This window comes from Myotis brandtii, unplaced genomic scaffold, assembly GCF_000412655.1.
Source record: "Myotis brandtii unplaced genomic scaffold, ASM41265v1 scaffold244, whole genome shotgun sequence".
Classification (NCBI taxonomy): Eukaryota; Metazoa; Chordata; class Mammalia; order Chiroptera; family Vespertilionidae; genus Myotis; species Myotis brandtii.
In genome coordinates this window covers 384428-397950 of record NW_005359225.1, presented here as the reverse complement: position 1 = coordinate 397950, position 13523 = coordinate 384428, and the positions used below count along the sequence as shown (strand labels likewise).

At 37.9% G+C, this 13523-nt stretch overlaps 1 protein-coding gene across 1 annotated transcript; it reads left to right on the top strand.

Annotated features, from left to right (window-relative positions):
* The first annotated feature begins 6 nt into the window (after positions 1-6).
* On the top strand, positions 7-10722 carry AQP11 (aquaporin 11). Its single transcript, XM_005867030.2, has 3 exons — positions 7-658; positions 6177-6293; positions 10400-10722. Exons 1-3 carry the CDS (start codon positions 40-42, stop codon positions 10477-10479), a joined length of 816 nt encoding a protein of 271 aa, XP_005867092.1. The 5' UTR covers positions 7-39; the 3' UTR covers positions 10480-10722.
* The last annotated feature ends 2801 nt before the right edge of the window (positions 10723-13523 follow it).

Here is a 13523-nt window from a genome sequence, read left to right as displayed (position 1 = left end):
TGCCGAGCTGACCCGCAGCCTAGTCTGGGGGAGCGAGCCATGACGACGCTGCGGGGGCTCTGGCCCGAGGTGCAGGACACCTGCACCTCGCTGGGTTTGATGCTGTCGATCGTGCTGTCCGTGGCGCTGGCCCGCGGGGTCCTCCAGCGGCACGTGCACCGGCCTACGGCCCACGCCTTCGTCTTGGAGTTTCTGGCCACCTTCCAGCTCTGCTTCTGCACCCTCGAGCTGCAACTGCTGGGCGAGCAGGAACCCGCGCACCCCACCTGGTCGCTGACGCTAACCTACTTCTTCTCGTTGGTGCATGGCCTGACTCTGGTGGGCACGGCCAGCAACCCGTGCGGTGTGATGATGCAGATGATGCTGGGGGGAATGTCCCCCGAGACGGGGGCGATGAGGCTGTTGGCTCAGCTGATGGCTGCTCTGGGCAGCAGGTACTGTATAGGCGCCCTGTGGAGCCTGGGACTGACCAGGTATCACGTCGGTGAGAGGAGCTTCGCTTGCAGGAACCCCATGCACGTCGACTTGCCCAAAGCCGTCGTCGTAGAGGCCATCTGCTCCTTTATCTTCCACAGTGCCCTGCTGCACTTCCAGGAGGTCGGAACCAAGCTTCGTATCCACCTGCTGGCAGCACTCATCACCTTTTTGGTCTATGCAGGTTTGTTATTCCCACAAAACACCCGGTTCGTCCAGACCTCTTGACCTGAGGCTCTAAGCTCTTTACCAAGATGTATTTGAAACCCCTGAACCTCTGTGATGTCAGTACTAGTATCCCCGTTATTCTAACCATTTTGCATCCTGTTCTTTACCAGTAGAGCCAAAATATAGATCCTCCATTCAGTGCCTTTTTGAACACTCAGAAAAAGGAGCCACTTCTGTGCTGAAACTGAGAACTTGTGAGCTATTGCCAAAGGTTCAAATATCCTACAAAGGGATTGTTTCAATGGCAGAGAGGAAGATAAGTTATCAGCTACCTCTTTCCTCAAGCCAACCTGGTATAGATCCTTTCTGACACTCACTGAAAAATGATCCTGGGCTTAAAAAGTTCCTTCCAATTTAAAGCTACATGATTGGTTAGTAGTAAGAGTGGCAAGTACAGTTCAGTTCAGTTCTATTTCTTAGTTCTTTTCCTGAAAAATTACTTAAAAGTAATTTATTTCCTTAATTCATCTTGAGTAATAAATGAACTTTTAAGTGACTTATCAAGAAAGATGCTTTAAAAGTAAAACTTGGCCCTCACTGGTTTGGCTCAGTGGATAGAGTGTTGGCCTGCGGACTGAAGGGTCTCAGGTTCGATTCCAGTCAAGGGCACATGCCCGGGTTGTGAGCTCAACCCCCAGTAGGGAGTGTGCAGGAGGCAGCTAACCAATGGTTCTCTCTCATCGATGTTTCTATCTCTCTCCCTCTCCCTTCCTCTCTGAAGTCAATAAAAATATTAAAAAATTAAAACTTGCTTGAAATTAAAGGTTCTTTTTAAAAACAACTCTTGAGAAATCTGATTTCTTGTAAGCCATTTGTTTACCTTGACATATCAGATGCAAAAAGAAAAGTTTAATGATGAAATGTGTCATTTTAAAAGATTACAACAAAACATCTTCATTGGGACTATATCTGAATTATAAAATGTTTTGGAGGAAAGGAAATATGTAGTAAGAGTTTATCTTCTTCCCATTAAAATTAAAATATGAGTAGAAGCAAACCTTGAGCTGAGGACTCCTACTAAACACATGCTTGCCCTCCTAGGGTAAAATGAACACCACGAATGTTTTCCTTTCTTTAGATCTAGTACCATTCTTTTTTAAACACAGATGGAAATAAATGGTATAGGCAAGAGGGCAGGATATAATGCATATTTGAGGAGTTGGTGAATAGTTGCTTATTAAAGTTTTAGGTTTTAGCTAAAGCAGAAACATCCTCCATATATTAACAGGGTCATCCCTTGCAAAACGTTTTGCCACAGTTGGGACACAGTTGAGGGTACTCAGAAGTCACCACCAATACAGGTCACATTAAAACAGCTGATTATATATTTTAAAACAGAAAATAACTGTCCAGCACTGTAGCCACAGGCTCCTTGGATAGCCACTGACCAAGTGTCTGTGTATTTATTGATTTAGCACCCTGCACCTTGATGCACAAATTGAGGCCACTGAAGTCATTACCACTTATGTACTTAATTGGTTTCCCAAATTAAGTGAAGAGGGGGGAAAAGGTGGGGGAAGGGGAAAAGCTGTGTGACCTATTAGCAGTTAAAGCTATAAAATTACTAATGCAAATTTCAAGCAAATCTTCCTTAACTTAGATATGGGAAATTTTAGCTCACTGAACAGAGTAAGAGAGGACTGCATTCATTTTTAAAATTAATTTGATGTTGAAAAAAATTATTTTATACATCTAAGTTGTTACTACAGCCCCCAGTTCATTTCCTTTGTAGAATTTTTATACACTTGTTTTCTGATATAATGTCTGCTTTCCTTCACTAGACAGTAAGCTTTATGAGTAGAGAGACTAAAATTGATTCATTATAACATATAACCATGACTTAGCATGGTGTCACCTGCTACAAAATAAATAGTAAGGATTTTTAGAATGAGTGAATCAGCAAATACTCTATTCACTTTTTAAAAATCATACAGAAAGAAATAATATATATATGGGTATTCCATATGTAATGTCTAGGGACTTTCAAAATAAGCACAATAAATTATCTGAAGAAATTGTAGGATTTTTACTTTATTAATTCAGGAGTTCTTCATGATGAATATAAGTAAGATTTTTGTCGGTGGAGAAGGGAATTAAGCTTTTTACATGTTTTCATTTTTAATACAATAACCATCTGAAACAGGTGCTAATTTAAAGATGAAAAATAAGTTCAAATAAAAGTTCAAGACATTTTTAAAAGTATGTATTTTTATTTATTTCAGCGAGAAGGGAAACATCAATGAGAGAGAATCATTGATTGATTGGCTGCCTCCTGCACACCCCACACTGGGGATCGAGCCCACAACCCGGGCATGTGCCCTGACAGGGAATTGAACCCTGATCTCTTGGTTCATAGTTCAACACTCAACCACTGAGCCACACCAGCTGGGCTCAAGACATTTTATATTATGCTAGTTACAATAGAATGGTTAAGAGGAGTTGGACTGTTTCCTTAGGAGAGATACTTAATTTGGGTTGTTTCCTCATTTTTAAAATGAAGAATACTACTCAGGGGTCCTCAAACTTTTTAAACAGGGGGCCAGTTCACTGTCCCTCAGACCGTTGGAGGGCCGGACTATAGTTTAAAAAAAAAACTATGAACAAATTCCTATGCACACTGCACATATCTTATTTTGAAGTAAAAAAAAACAAAACGGGAACAAATACAATATTTGTATTGGCATGTGCTTGGTTGTGGGCACATCCCCAGTGGGAGGTGTGCAGGAGGCAGCTGATCGATGTTTCTTTCTCATCGATGTTTCTAACTCTCTATCTCTCTCCCTTCCTCTCTGTAAAATAATCAATAAAATGTATTTTTTTAAAAAACAACAAAAAAACTATGAACAAATTCCTATGCACACTGCACATATCTTATTTTGAAGTAAAAAAACAAAACGGGAACAAATACAATATTTGTATTTGCATGTGGCCCACGGGCTGTAGTTTGAGGACCCCTGATATCAATTGTGAGGAATAGAGTAATGTATGCAAGTTCTTAGCATAGTACCTGCTACTAATATTCTGGTCACTAGAAAGGGCTAGTCCACTGTAAATTAGTTCATGGACATTCTGGATTATACATGAGTCTGATGTGATTTTAGGAGTGTCATTCTGTCAGAGAATGTGATTCCCTTAGGAGTGCTGAGAAACATTAGGGCCTAGAATTGCCAAATTTGGGACTTAACCTTTCACTGTGGTGACTTCACTCAGTTCATACTGTCCTCCAAGACTCTTCACAGCAGCTGGCCAGATCTCCCCACTGATACCTCTTCTTCAAGATGTTAAAATCTGATTTCTCCCTTTCAAATGCCAATGATTAGTAGCTTGTTTTTCGAAGCCATTTTCTGTTAGTTCTATGCCTGGTGCATGATTTCTTACTTTTTAAATAATTCATGTTTAATTACACAAGTAATACATGTGTTCTTTTTGTAAAAAAAACCTGACACTACCAGTGAGACTAAAAGTGACTTTTGACTGCCATCCTCATGCCTATCCCCTCCCCTTCCCTGTGTACTCTTTCCTCCAGGGCAATCCTCTGTGCATGTGTTGTGTGTCCTTTCAAACTTTTTTTCTGTCCATTTATTATATATATAGAGAAGACCCTACAGAATCCAGTGTGTGTTTGTGTTAACGTAAAAAGTTTCATACCTTACTTTCTGGGTTTGCTTTTTTTGGTGGTGGTTGTAAGGATATATCTTGGAGATCTCTCATTATTTCCAAATATTGAATGGTATTCCAAATTAACAATAAACTAATGTACTTAGCTGTTTTCTTATGACTGGGCATGTAGGTTTTCCCTATTGCTACTATAAGCAACGTGTATACAGGTATGTCTACTTGGTTGTCCAGTTACAATATGAATCATGCTATGAATGAGGCTCGTGTGCTAGAAGAAAACTCTTAGCCAAGTGAACTTGGTCCATTGTTCAACATCTTCATCTCAACAGCTTCAATGTTTTCAGCCTATCAAGTGTGAAATCTGGGTGAATTCTTATGAAAAGGTCACTTAATTTCCTATTTTACTTTGCTGCATTTTATGAAGACATATGCTATAATGATGTTTTGAAAAGCTGAGCTCTGCTGAACACTGTTGGACAGGCAGTCCATCCTCCTCTGCCTTTTCTTTCTTGCTGTGTAGCAAGAACGATCAACTCCTAGGCCCCATGTCAGAGAGATACCCTGGTGTAGGGCTAGACCATGAATCCTGAAAAGCAGTTGACAGGATTTGTGCTTATTGTTCATGACTACTCAGTCACTTCTTGGCAAAAAAATTTTTGTAACCACTTTACTGAGGTATAATTTACATACCATTCTGTTACTTCTTTAGGGCTCTCTTGACAAGTAAAAATGGAGTTAATGATAATGCTTTGGTCCATTTTACTTTTTGTTTTCAACACAAAGGTATGCTATGTCCAAGAGAAACCTGAGGTACTGAATCCATTTCTTAATGTATTTTCATTTTATTTTTATTATTTATTCATTTAAATTAAAAAACAGCCAAATCTCCTGTTTTATAAAACCTTATAGGAACAGCAATAGAGCAGATTCATTCTGAATGTGCATTTTACAATAATATATAGGAAAAGCACTGGATTAACTTTCTTTTCCTCTTCTTTTTTATCCTCACCTGAAGAGTAAGGATATTCTTCCATTGATTTTTTAGAGTGGAAGGGAGGGAAGGGGGAGACAGGGAAAGAGAGAGGAGAAAGAAACATCGATGTGAGAGAGACACATCAACTCATTGCCTCTTACACATGCCTGACCAGGGGTGGGGATCAAACCTGCAACCCAGGTAGGTGCCCTTGACTGGGAGTTGGACCTCTGGTGCACAGACCGATGCTGAACCATGCAAGCCAGGGCTGGATTAACTTTCTTAATAACCTGTTGGGTTTTTTTGCACCTGGCATATTATAACCTATAATCTATTTTTATATAGACAGGTGATTCTACAAAGAAAGATCATAGAATAAGAATGCAGTCGGCTCCTGTATTTGGAACCCCACAGGTTCCGAATCTATGAGTTCCAAATCCACAGATTCAACCAACCATGGATCAAAAACATTCTTAAAAAATTATGTTGTTGCTGACATGTACTTTGTAGCTAGGACTATGATAATTGTGTCTATACTGACTGCATGCACTTTTTTGCTGTCATTATTCCCTATATAATAAACAACTATTTATATAGCATTTACATTGTATTAGGTATTATAAGTAATCTTGAGATGACTTAAAGTATAAGGGAGGATGTGTATGTATATGTGCAACTACTATGCCATTTTATATAAGGGACTTGGACAATTATGGATTTTGGTATCTGCAGGGGCTCCTGGAACCAATCCCCCACAGATACCAAAGGGTGACTGTCCTTAACTATGTAAAACAAAAGTTAGATTTAATAACCCCTTTATTTTCAGTTACAAGAAAATGTAAGATACATGGTTTGGTATCACTCTGCTTAAAATGTATTACAGGAGGAAGTCTAACAGGAGCTATATTTAATCCAGCTTTGGCACTTTCACTACATTTCAAGTGTTTTGATGAAGCATTCCTTCAATTTTTTATAGTATATTGGCTGGCTCCTTCTTTAGGTAAGCATGTTTTTATTTAATATGATTGAAAGATCAATTTATCTTGAAATATGGTATGGAATGTCACTGTAGCACATCAATTTCTAAAGCCAGAGAAGGCACAAAAAAGAAAATAAAAAGGATAGTTAACATACTTGAAATAACAGTTTATCTTGTGCAGTATCCTTTAAAACTGTTTTTATCTTCAAAGATGCAAAATTATCTAGTTAAGGATAGTCAGTTACAAGTATGATACCACTTAACAAAAAACTCTCAGATATGAGGGCAAAAAAAATGAGTGATTAATTAATTAAAAACTTATTTTTTTTACTAAAGAAATTAGTTTTTTCAAATTTGTGAACTCCAGATAAAATACTATTAGTTCATTTGACTCATTTTGCAGAAAAGCATTTTATATAACAATGTGTACCTGTAATGAGCACAGCTTTAAAATCCACAAGATTCATTACTGTTACTTCTATTAAAGCAGAAGATATATAAAGCTCCTCTATACAGATGGGCCAAATAACACAAAAAGGTAAAAAAATAACTGTAGTGATAATATGCACTTCTTTATATGTTATTGATTAGTCATTTGTTTTAAGCTTGATTATAATTCATAACTATAAGGGAGTATGAGGATACCTGGCTTTCTATTAGTTCATCCTTATTTTTATCTACAGTTAGCAGTTTGTTTCTTGTTGCTCGGCTCTGTTTGTTTTTCTTAAAGGGCACATATAGAAGGGAACAAGGGCACAGGTTTGAACAGCCGTCACACTTTATTCCTGCCATTTACCTCCCATTCCTTTATGTAGTATCTATTGTTAATATGCAGGTCTAAACATGAAGAATATCAGAGAAAACCTGCATTTTAAAATGCTAATATTGGTGCCTTTTTTTTTTTAGTTCAACAGATTGCTAGTTTTCCAATAATAAATGCTTTAAAGATAAATTTTCTCTATTTTTGATTTTTAAGAAGTTAAAAATGTCACTGAAGTTAATGAAGAAGCTAAAAAGGTCACTAATTGGACAGGTCTAGTGATAGTTTTCATGTGGAAAAATCTCTAATATGTCTTATTTGAAATCAACATATATTATTAACATTATATACATATTTGTTTAATGCATCCTAAATATGTTAACAATAGGCCCATGATACTAAGGAATTGTTTCACCCATTACTTGAAAGAATGCTAAAAAGTTGGCCTTTCCAGAAGAATTTGATAAGAAATCAGTAGTAATGACACTCTCTGTAAAAGGACCCTGACATTTTACTTTAAACACAGGTCCAAATCACTCCATAATTTCTTCTTGAAGAACATACTGGGGGGAAAAATCTCATGACAAATAAAAAAAGAAACTATCATCTCTGCCCCTTTAGAAAGTACAGTATACAAACTAGCGAGTAGCAGGACGGGAAAAAGGATATATTCTCTTCCTGTTATTGTAGTCCAAACAAGGAGGTAATATCATATATGGCCATTACCAAAGCACTTTAAAGAACCACTTATCCAAAAACAACCCAAACAAAATACAAATATACTTTTATCCATTCCTTTGCTTCCTATTTAAGGAATCCTTTAAAACTGGAATTAGAATCAACTTTTATGCAATTATGTATGGCCCTACTTAGCTTGTTGAAAATAAGCAAAGATTCTTAGTTGGCCTAAAGACCTCCTTTTTTCTAAATAGACCCAACATAAAAATTCCTGTTGTCGTTTTTTGGTTTAAGGAGCCATGTTCCTATATTTCTTTTTTTTTTTAAATATATATATATATTTTATTGAGGTCAGAGAAGGGAGGGGAGAGACGGAAACATCCATGATGAGAGAGAATCATTGGTCGGCTGCCTCCTACAGGACCCCTACTGGGGATCAAGCCCACAACCCGGGCATGTGCCCTTGACCTTGGAATTGAACCTGGGACCCTTCAGTCCGCCTTCAGTCCGCAGGCCGGCGCTCTATCCACTGAGCCAAACCAGCTGGGGCTGTTCCTGTATTTCTTTAAGAGATTTATGAATGAGAAACAATACAGGAATCCTTCAATATATATATGGATAAAAGGTGTGAAAATATGGCAGTTTTTAGAATACTGAATTTCAGCTTACAATGAATATTGTCATACACTGAAGTTACATTCCCATTGGAGGGAAAAATATGGCCTCAAATGAAATAAGGTCACAATTAAAGTCAAAGAGGGATAGGAAATATAAGAAATTACATTTTTACAAAAGTCATTCAAAGAGCTAAGTAAGAGATAAGGAGTCCAAACAGGCAAAACCCCATAAAGCTACATGAGGCAATGCCATGGAGTGAAATGGACAGCAATGCCCAGACAGTTATCTTCTTTTCTTTTTTGACCAAGCAAGGAGCAAGCTATTCTTGAAAACCACAGGCCTAGTTCTTGTTTCTCTTCATAGTGGATATTGCAATTCCTTTAATGCCCCCTGCCATCTCCCCAAAATTAATTTAAAATGTTATAAATGTGATTATAAGACTAGATATAAAATTATTTCTCTAATTTACACATATCATAGAATGAAAATTACATTTGCTTATATGAAATGGGAATTCCATTTTAGAAAAAAGTTTTCAATGTGATGTCTTATTTTCTAGCTCTGACTTTATAAAGAAAATGTCAGATTTGGTGGATCATAACCTAGGGATTGTTCTGACATATTTTTCATTTCAAGCCTTTGGTTGCAAAACAGACTCATCTTTTTAAAAATATGTTAAGCTATCCAAATGCTAATTAAACCTTAAGGTTTCCTGTTGTTACCAAATAAGAGTAATATAATATCAAATCTGCATGGGACAAACACTCATTCTTAATCTTAGTTAAAACTGACCTAGAGCTTTAGACCTAAGTATGTTAAGATAAAACATATTAACTATTGGAGATTTCCCTTTCAAGGCAGTGATTTGAGCACTCTACTCTAGCCCTGTTCCTCACTGAAAAATCAACCAGGACCTACATGCTAGATTTGCCTGGTATGACCTCAAAATGAAGATTTACTATTATGTCATTTTTTTTCATATTTAAGATATAAAATTTCAACATTAACCAAAATTTTGTTCTAGATATTTTGCTTAATACAGCTTTAAAAGCTATTAACGGTTAAGATTTGATGAAAAAATGAGAAGAGATAAAGTAATCTAACATAGTGTTCTTTTTTGATCATTCCAAGTGAAAACTTAAGAGTGCTTTCAGTTTTATTTTCCCAGAACATCCTTAGGGCAGCGATTTTCTTTATTTTTTTTCTAATCCTCATCTGAGGAAGTGAACACCCCCCCTACACACACACCACCACCACCCACCCAATTTATTTTTAGAGAGAGAGATCAATATGAGAGAAACATTGATCGCTGCCTCCCGTACATGACCGGTGCAACCTAGGCCCTGACTGGAAATTGAACTGGCAACCTTTAGGTGTAAGGGGTGACACTCCAACTACTGAGCCACCTGGCCAGGGCTAGGGCAGCAATTTTCAACAGGTGTGCTGCCAGAATTTTTAAAATCTGCAATACCAGAATAGTCAGGGGCACTGACCTTTTCCCTTAAGATTGTCAAATAAAAAAACAACAACCAAGAACAGCCAACATAACTATAGATAGGTATCTGGTGTGAATGAATCAAAATTATACTATTTTTTTGGTCAGATTGGCAAAAAGTGTATTTTTTGGTGACTGCAGAATTTTAGTAATTAGTGTGTGTGCCATGAGATGAAAAAGGTTGAAAAGCACTACTCGAGGATATGGGGGACAGTGTTGCCACTTTAAAGAGCAAATGGAGACCCAAGTCCAGAGGTTCTGGCTCAACAAGTCAGTAATGGAGTCAGAACTAGAACTCCAACTATTTAGGTTTGGTTTATCCTCTATGTTTAGATCTTACTGATTTTACCAAGTACATATTGTTTTTAAGGGTTCATGGTTGAAGAAGAATAATGCGAGAATATTAGATTTAGAAACGATCTACATTTCATGTAGAATTGATGTAGCAAATTCTTTTAAACATTGCTTTCCAATCTCTAGGTATATAATTGGACATATAATCTTAAGATATACCTACTTGTTGATTATGAATTTCTTTAGAGATTTGTTTTTATTTTATTGTGTTTTATCTTTCAGGTATATTGCTGATGATTTTGACATTCAGCTTGTTCCTTCCATGGCTGTATGACAACCATACAACTAATAAGAAGGAGTAACTATTCCAAAAGACTCAGACTAAGTCATAAGACAGTCTAGTTGGACGTGATAAAGACTTTGTCTCCCCAGATTCAGCACACTGGCTGCACTGGATTCATCAGTGTCACTTCCTTGAGGAAGCTGCCTTAGTTTTCATCACTGGGACTTAAAAAATTACTATGAAAATGAGGCATCCTGTATTTCTCAGTTAAGACTTGTTCTTTTGAGTGTGTATTAAATGCTGCTAGCAGAGACTCACTACATTAACTATAAATCAAGTGATAATTGTTCATTTTGATGAGGAAAAAAAATGAGTACTGGGTGAAAAAGGAAAGGAAGGTGATGGGAGGCCCAAAGAAAGTGTGTATATCAAGTGTCTCCTGAATGAACAGGATTTTTAACCACCGTACTAGTCATGCTCTCAGACCTGGAGAGGATACTTTACAGCCAGTACCTCACACAGTGATACCCAGTGTCATCTTTCAATAGGAAAGTTGCTTTTGGAAGCAGATTATATACCCACTCATATTCCCAGGGTTTCCTAAATTTTAAATATATTCTAATCTAAACTATTTTCTCTAAACAGAGCAGCTCACTAGCTTTAGGCAAGCTGTTATTCTTTAATAGTATACTGTATAATGACACAAAGCACCCATACAAAGTCAAGATGTAACCTTTTCACACTCTCATTTGATCCTAATCAAAGTAGGTAGGGCATGTATTTTTAATCTGTTTTACAGATAAAGAAACTAAGTCTAGGGAGTGTTGCGGCCCTGCCCAAGTTCAAATACAGTCAAACACCATCTTGAGGACTTCTACTTTAATACAAAAAATATTCTCAGTCATCAATATGACTAAAGGAAAATGAAGATTTTGAAGAAATATTAAATATTTTATAACAGTAAAATTTGTTTAGGAATTAACTAGCCTTTTTTTTTAAGGCTTAAAGAACCTTCAAAATTTCCCCTATTTCCTTTATTGTATGAGGTCTACTTTAATGAAAGTTCTGGCCATAAAAGGTTAGGTGTGTTTCTTTTCAAAGGCAATTCCATTATCAGGGTGAGAACTGAAGTAAACAAATATGGGGTGAAATAAAATCTGTTTGAGCAATAATCAATTAGGCAAGTGACAAACTGCCAGGTACTTCAAGTGCTGCTTGGTGATCAGCTTGTACAGTCCCTCTTTACACCTGCAGACTGAACTATGGCAAGGCAGCCAGCCAGCCAGTTTGACAACCGTGGACTAACACACCTTAGTAGTTTCTATTTTAAAAGCAGAGTTCATAAAATTGTGACAATGGCTAAATTCAGTCTCTGACATGTTTTGTTGTTAATCCTCACCCAAGGATCTTTTTCCATTGATTTTTAGAGAGTGGAAGGGAGAGGGCGAGACAGAAACATCAACGTGAGCTGGGGAGGGAGCCTGCAACCTAGTTACATGCCTCTGACAGAAATCAAACCCAGGTCCCTTCAATTTGTGAGCCTATGCTTTATCCACTGAGCCAAACCAGCCAGGGCATGACATGGTTTATTTGGCCTGCACAGTATTTAAAAACAACACACACCACACATACACACACACCCCCCTAGTATTTTAAGTCTTTTTCAAAATATGTGGCAATACTAGGCCTGAATTCTGCCCCCTATAAAAAACATGCCATCAGATATGGCATCTGCTACCGGGGTACTTACTACAGTTATCTACTGTAGAGTCCCAATTCCCCATTGTTCCTTTAAGAACTTAGTTCCTGTCTTACTCTTTCTACGATACTACTCCGGTATATTTCTTGTGATTTCAATGCCCATACAGATGATGCTTACAGTGTCTTGCCTCTCAGTATGTTGGCTGAACTGAAAGACTCAATAGTTTTTCCTATTCTGTCTCAGCTACAACTTTGGTCATAACCTTGAATTTGTCATTAGCAATAACTCAGACTCTTCTATGATCTCAACACCCCACTCTCCAGCACTAACACCTCTTTCCAGCTTGAGGACCCTATTTCGAATGATTCCTTGACCTTCATGGGGAGCTTTTGTTCATTGCTACTACCCCCTTTTCACATCTCTCACTCCTCTCAAGTGTTCTCTTTCCTTAAGTGTGTATGTTCCCCCACATCCCGCGTGGTTCAGGATTCAGGATCTGGAAGAGGGGCCGCACACAAATGAAAGAGACGAGACAAGAAATAATTTGGAAATTGGGGGGGCCAGGCGAGAGCTCATCCCAAAAGGATGGACTCCGCTTGTGCTCAGGCCTCGCCATCTTTTTATTCAGTTTGGGATCCACCCATAGCCCTTAGGCAGGGAAGTTCCAGTAACAGACAATCTTATCAGTAAGGATTTACATGACTCTGATGGGGAAGTTGCTTCAGCTACCATTGTCTGGACTAAACAGTGGGTGCATAGCTCTGACCTTTGCCAGGGCTTCAAGGGTCACCAGCCTTCCTGGCTCCTTGTCCACACCTCTCTGCTAGAGAAGACAAGAGGCGGCTTCCCACACTTAAGCAGCTTAAACTACACACTTGCATACCATTTTAACTTCCTTGTTTCTTTATCTCTTCATCATCCTCACATGGCTTAACCACAACTTGATTAAATCTGCTTATTCCATGCCTGCACCTGAACAGTTCTTTCAAAGAATTTTTCTGTAAAGGGAAGAAAATGTGGGCAGTAGCTGAAGGAGAAAGATGGGTCAAGAGATTTTTTTCTTAATGGGAAAGATATCAGCATGTTTATATGCTGACCAGAATGGTGCAGTAGAAAGAAAATAACTGATGATGTAGGAGAGGAAGGGGAGATTTAGTGAAGACAGAATCAAATACACAATGGAAGGGGTTGGCTTCAACCAGAGGCATAGACAGCTCATTCATAGTAACAGGAGAAAAAGTAATATATTGGCACAAGAAGAGTTAGGTAAGTAGATGTGGTAGTGGGAGTTTGAAGTTCTTCAATTTTCCTCTTCCCAATTTCTCTAAAAGCATTCTAATCAGGCCTTCAATTCCAACATTCCACTGAAACTCTTGCCAAGAATTCCATGTTGTTAAATGGAACTCTCATCCTTCCTATCA

Excerpts from the sequence above, each read along its gene's own strand:
- AQP11 (XM_005867030.2), top strand. The coding sequence starts at position 40 with ATGACGACGCTGCGGGGGCTCTGGCCCGAGGTGCAGGACACCTGCACC. Across the intron at positions 659-6,176 it reads CACCTTTTTGGTCTATGCAG|GAGGAAGTCTAACAGGAGCT; the intron begins GTTTGTTATTCC and ends AATGTATTACAG. Across the intron at positions 6,294-10,399 it reads TTGGCTGGCTCCTTCTTTAG|GTATATTGCTGATGATTTTG; the intron begins GTAAGCATGTTT and ends TTTATCTTTCAG.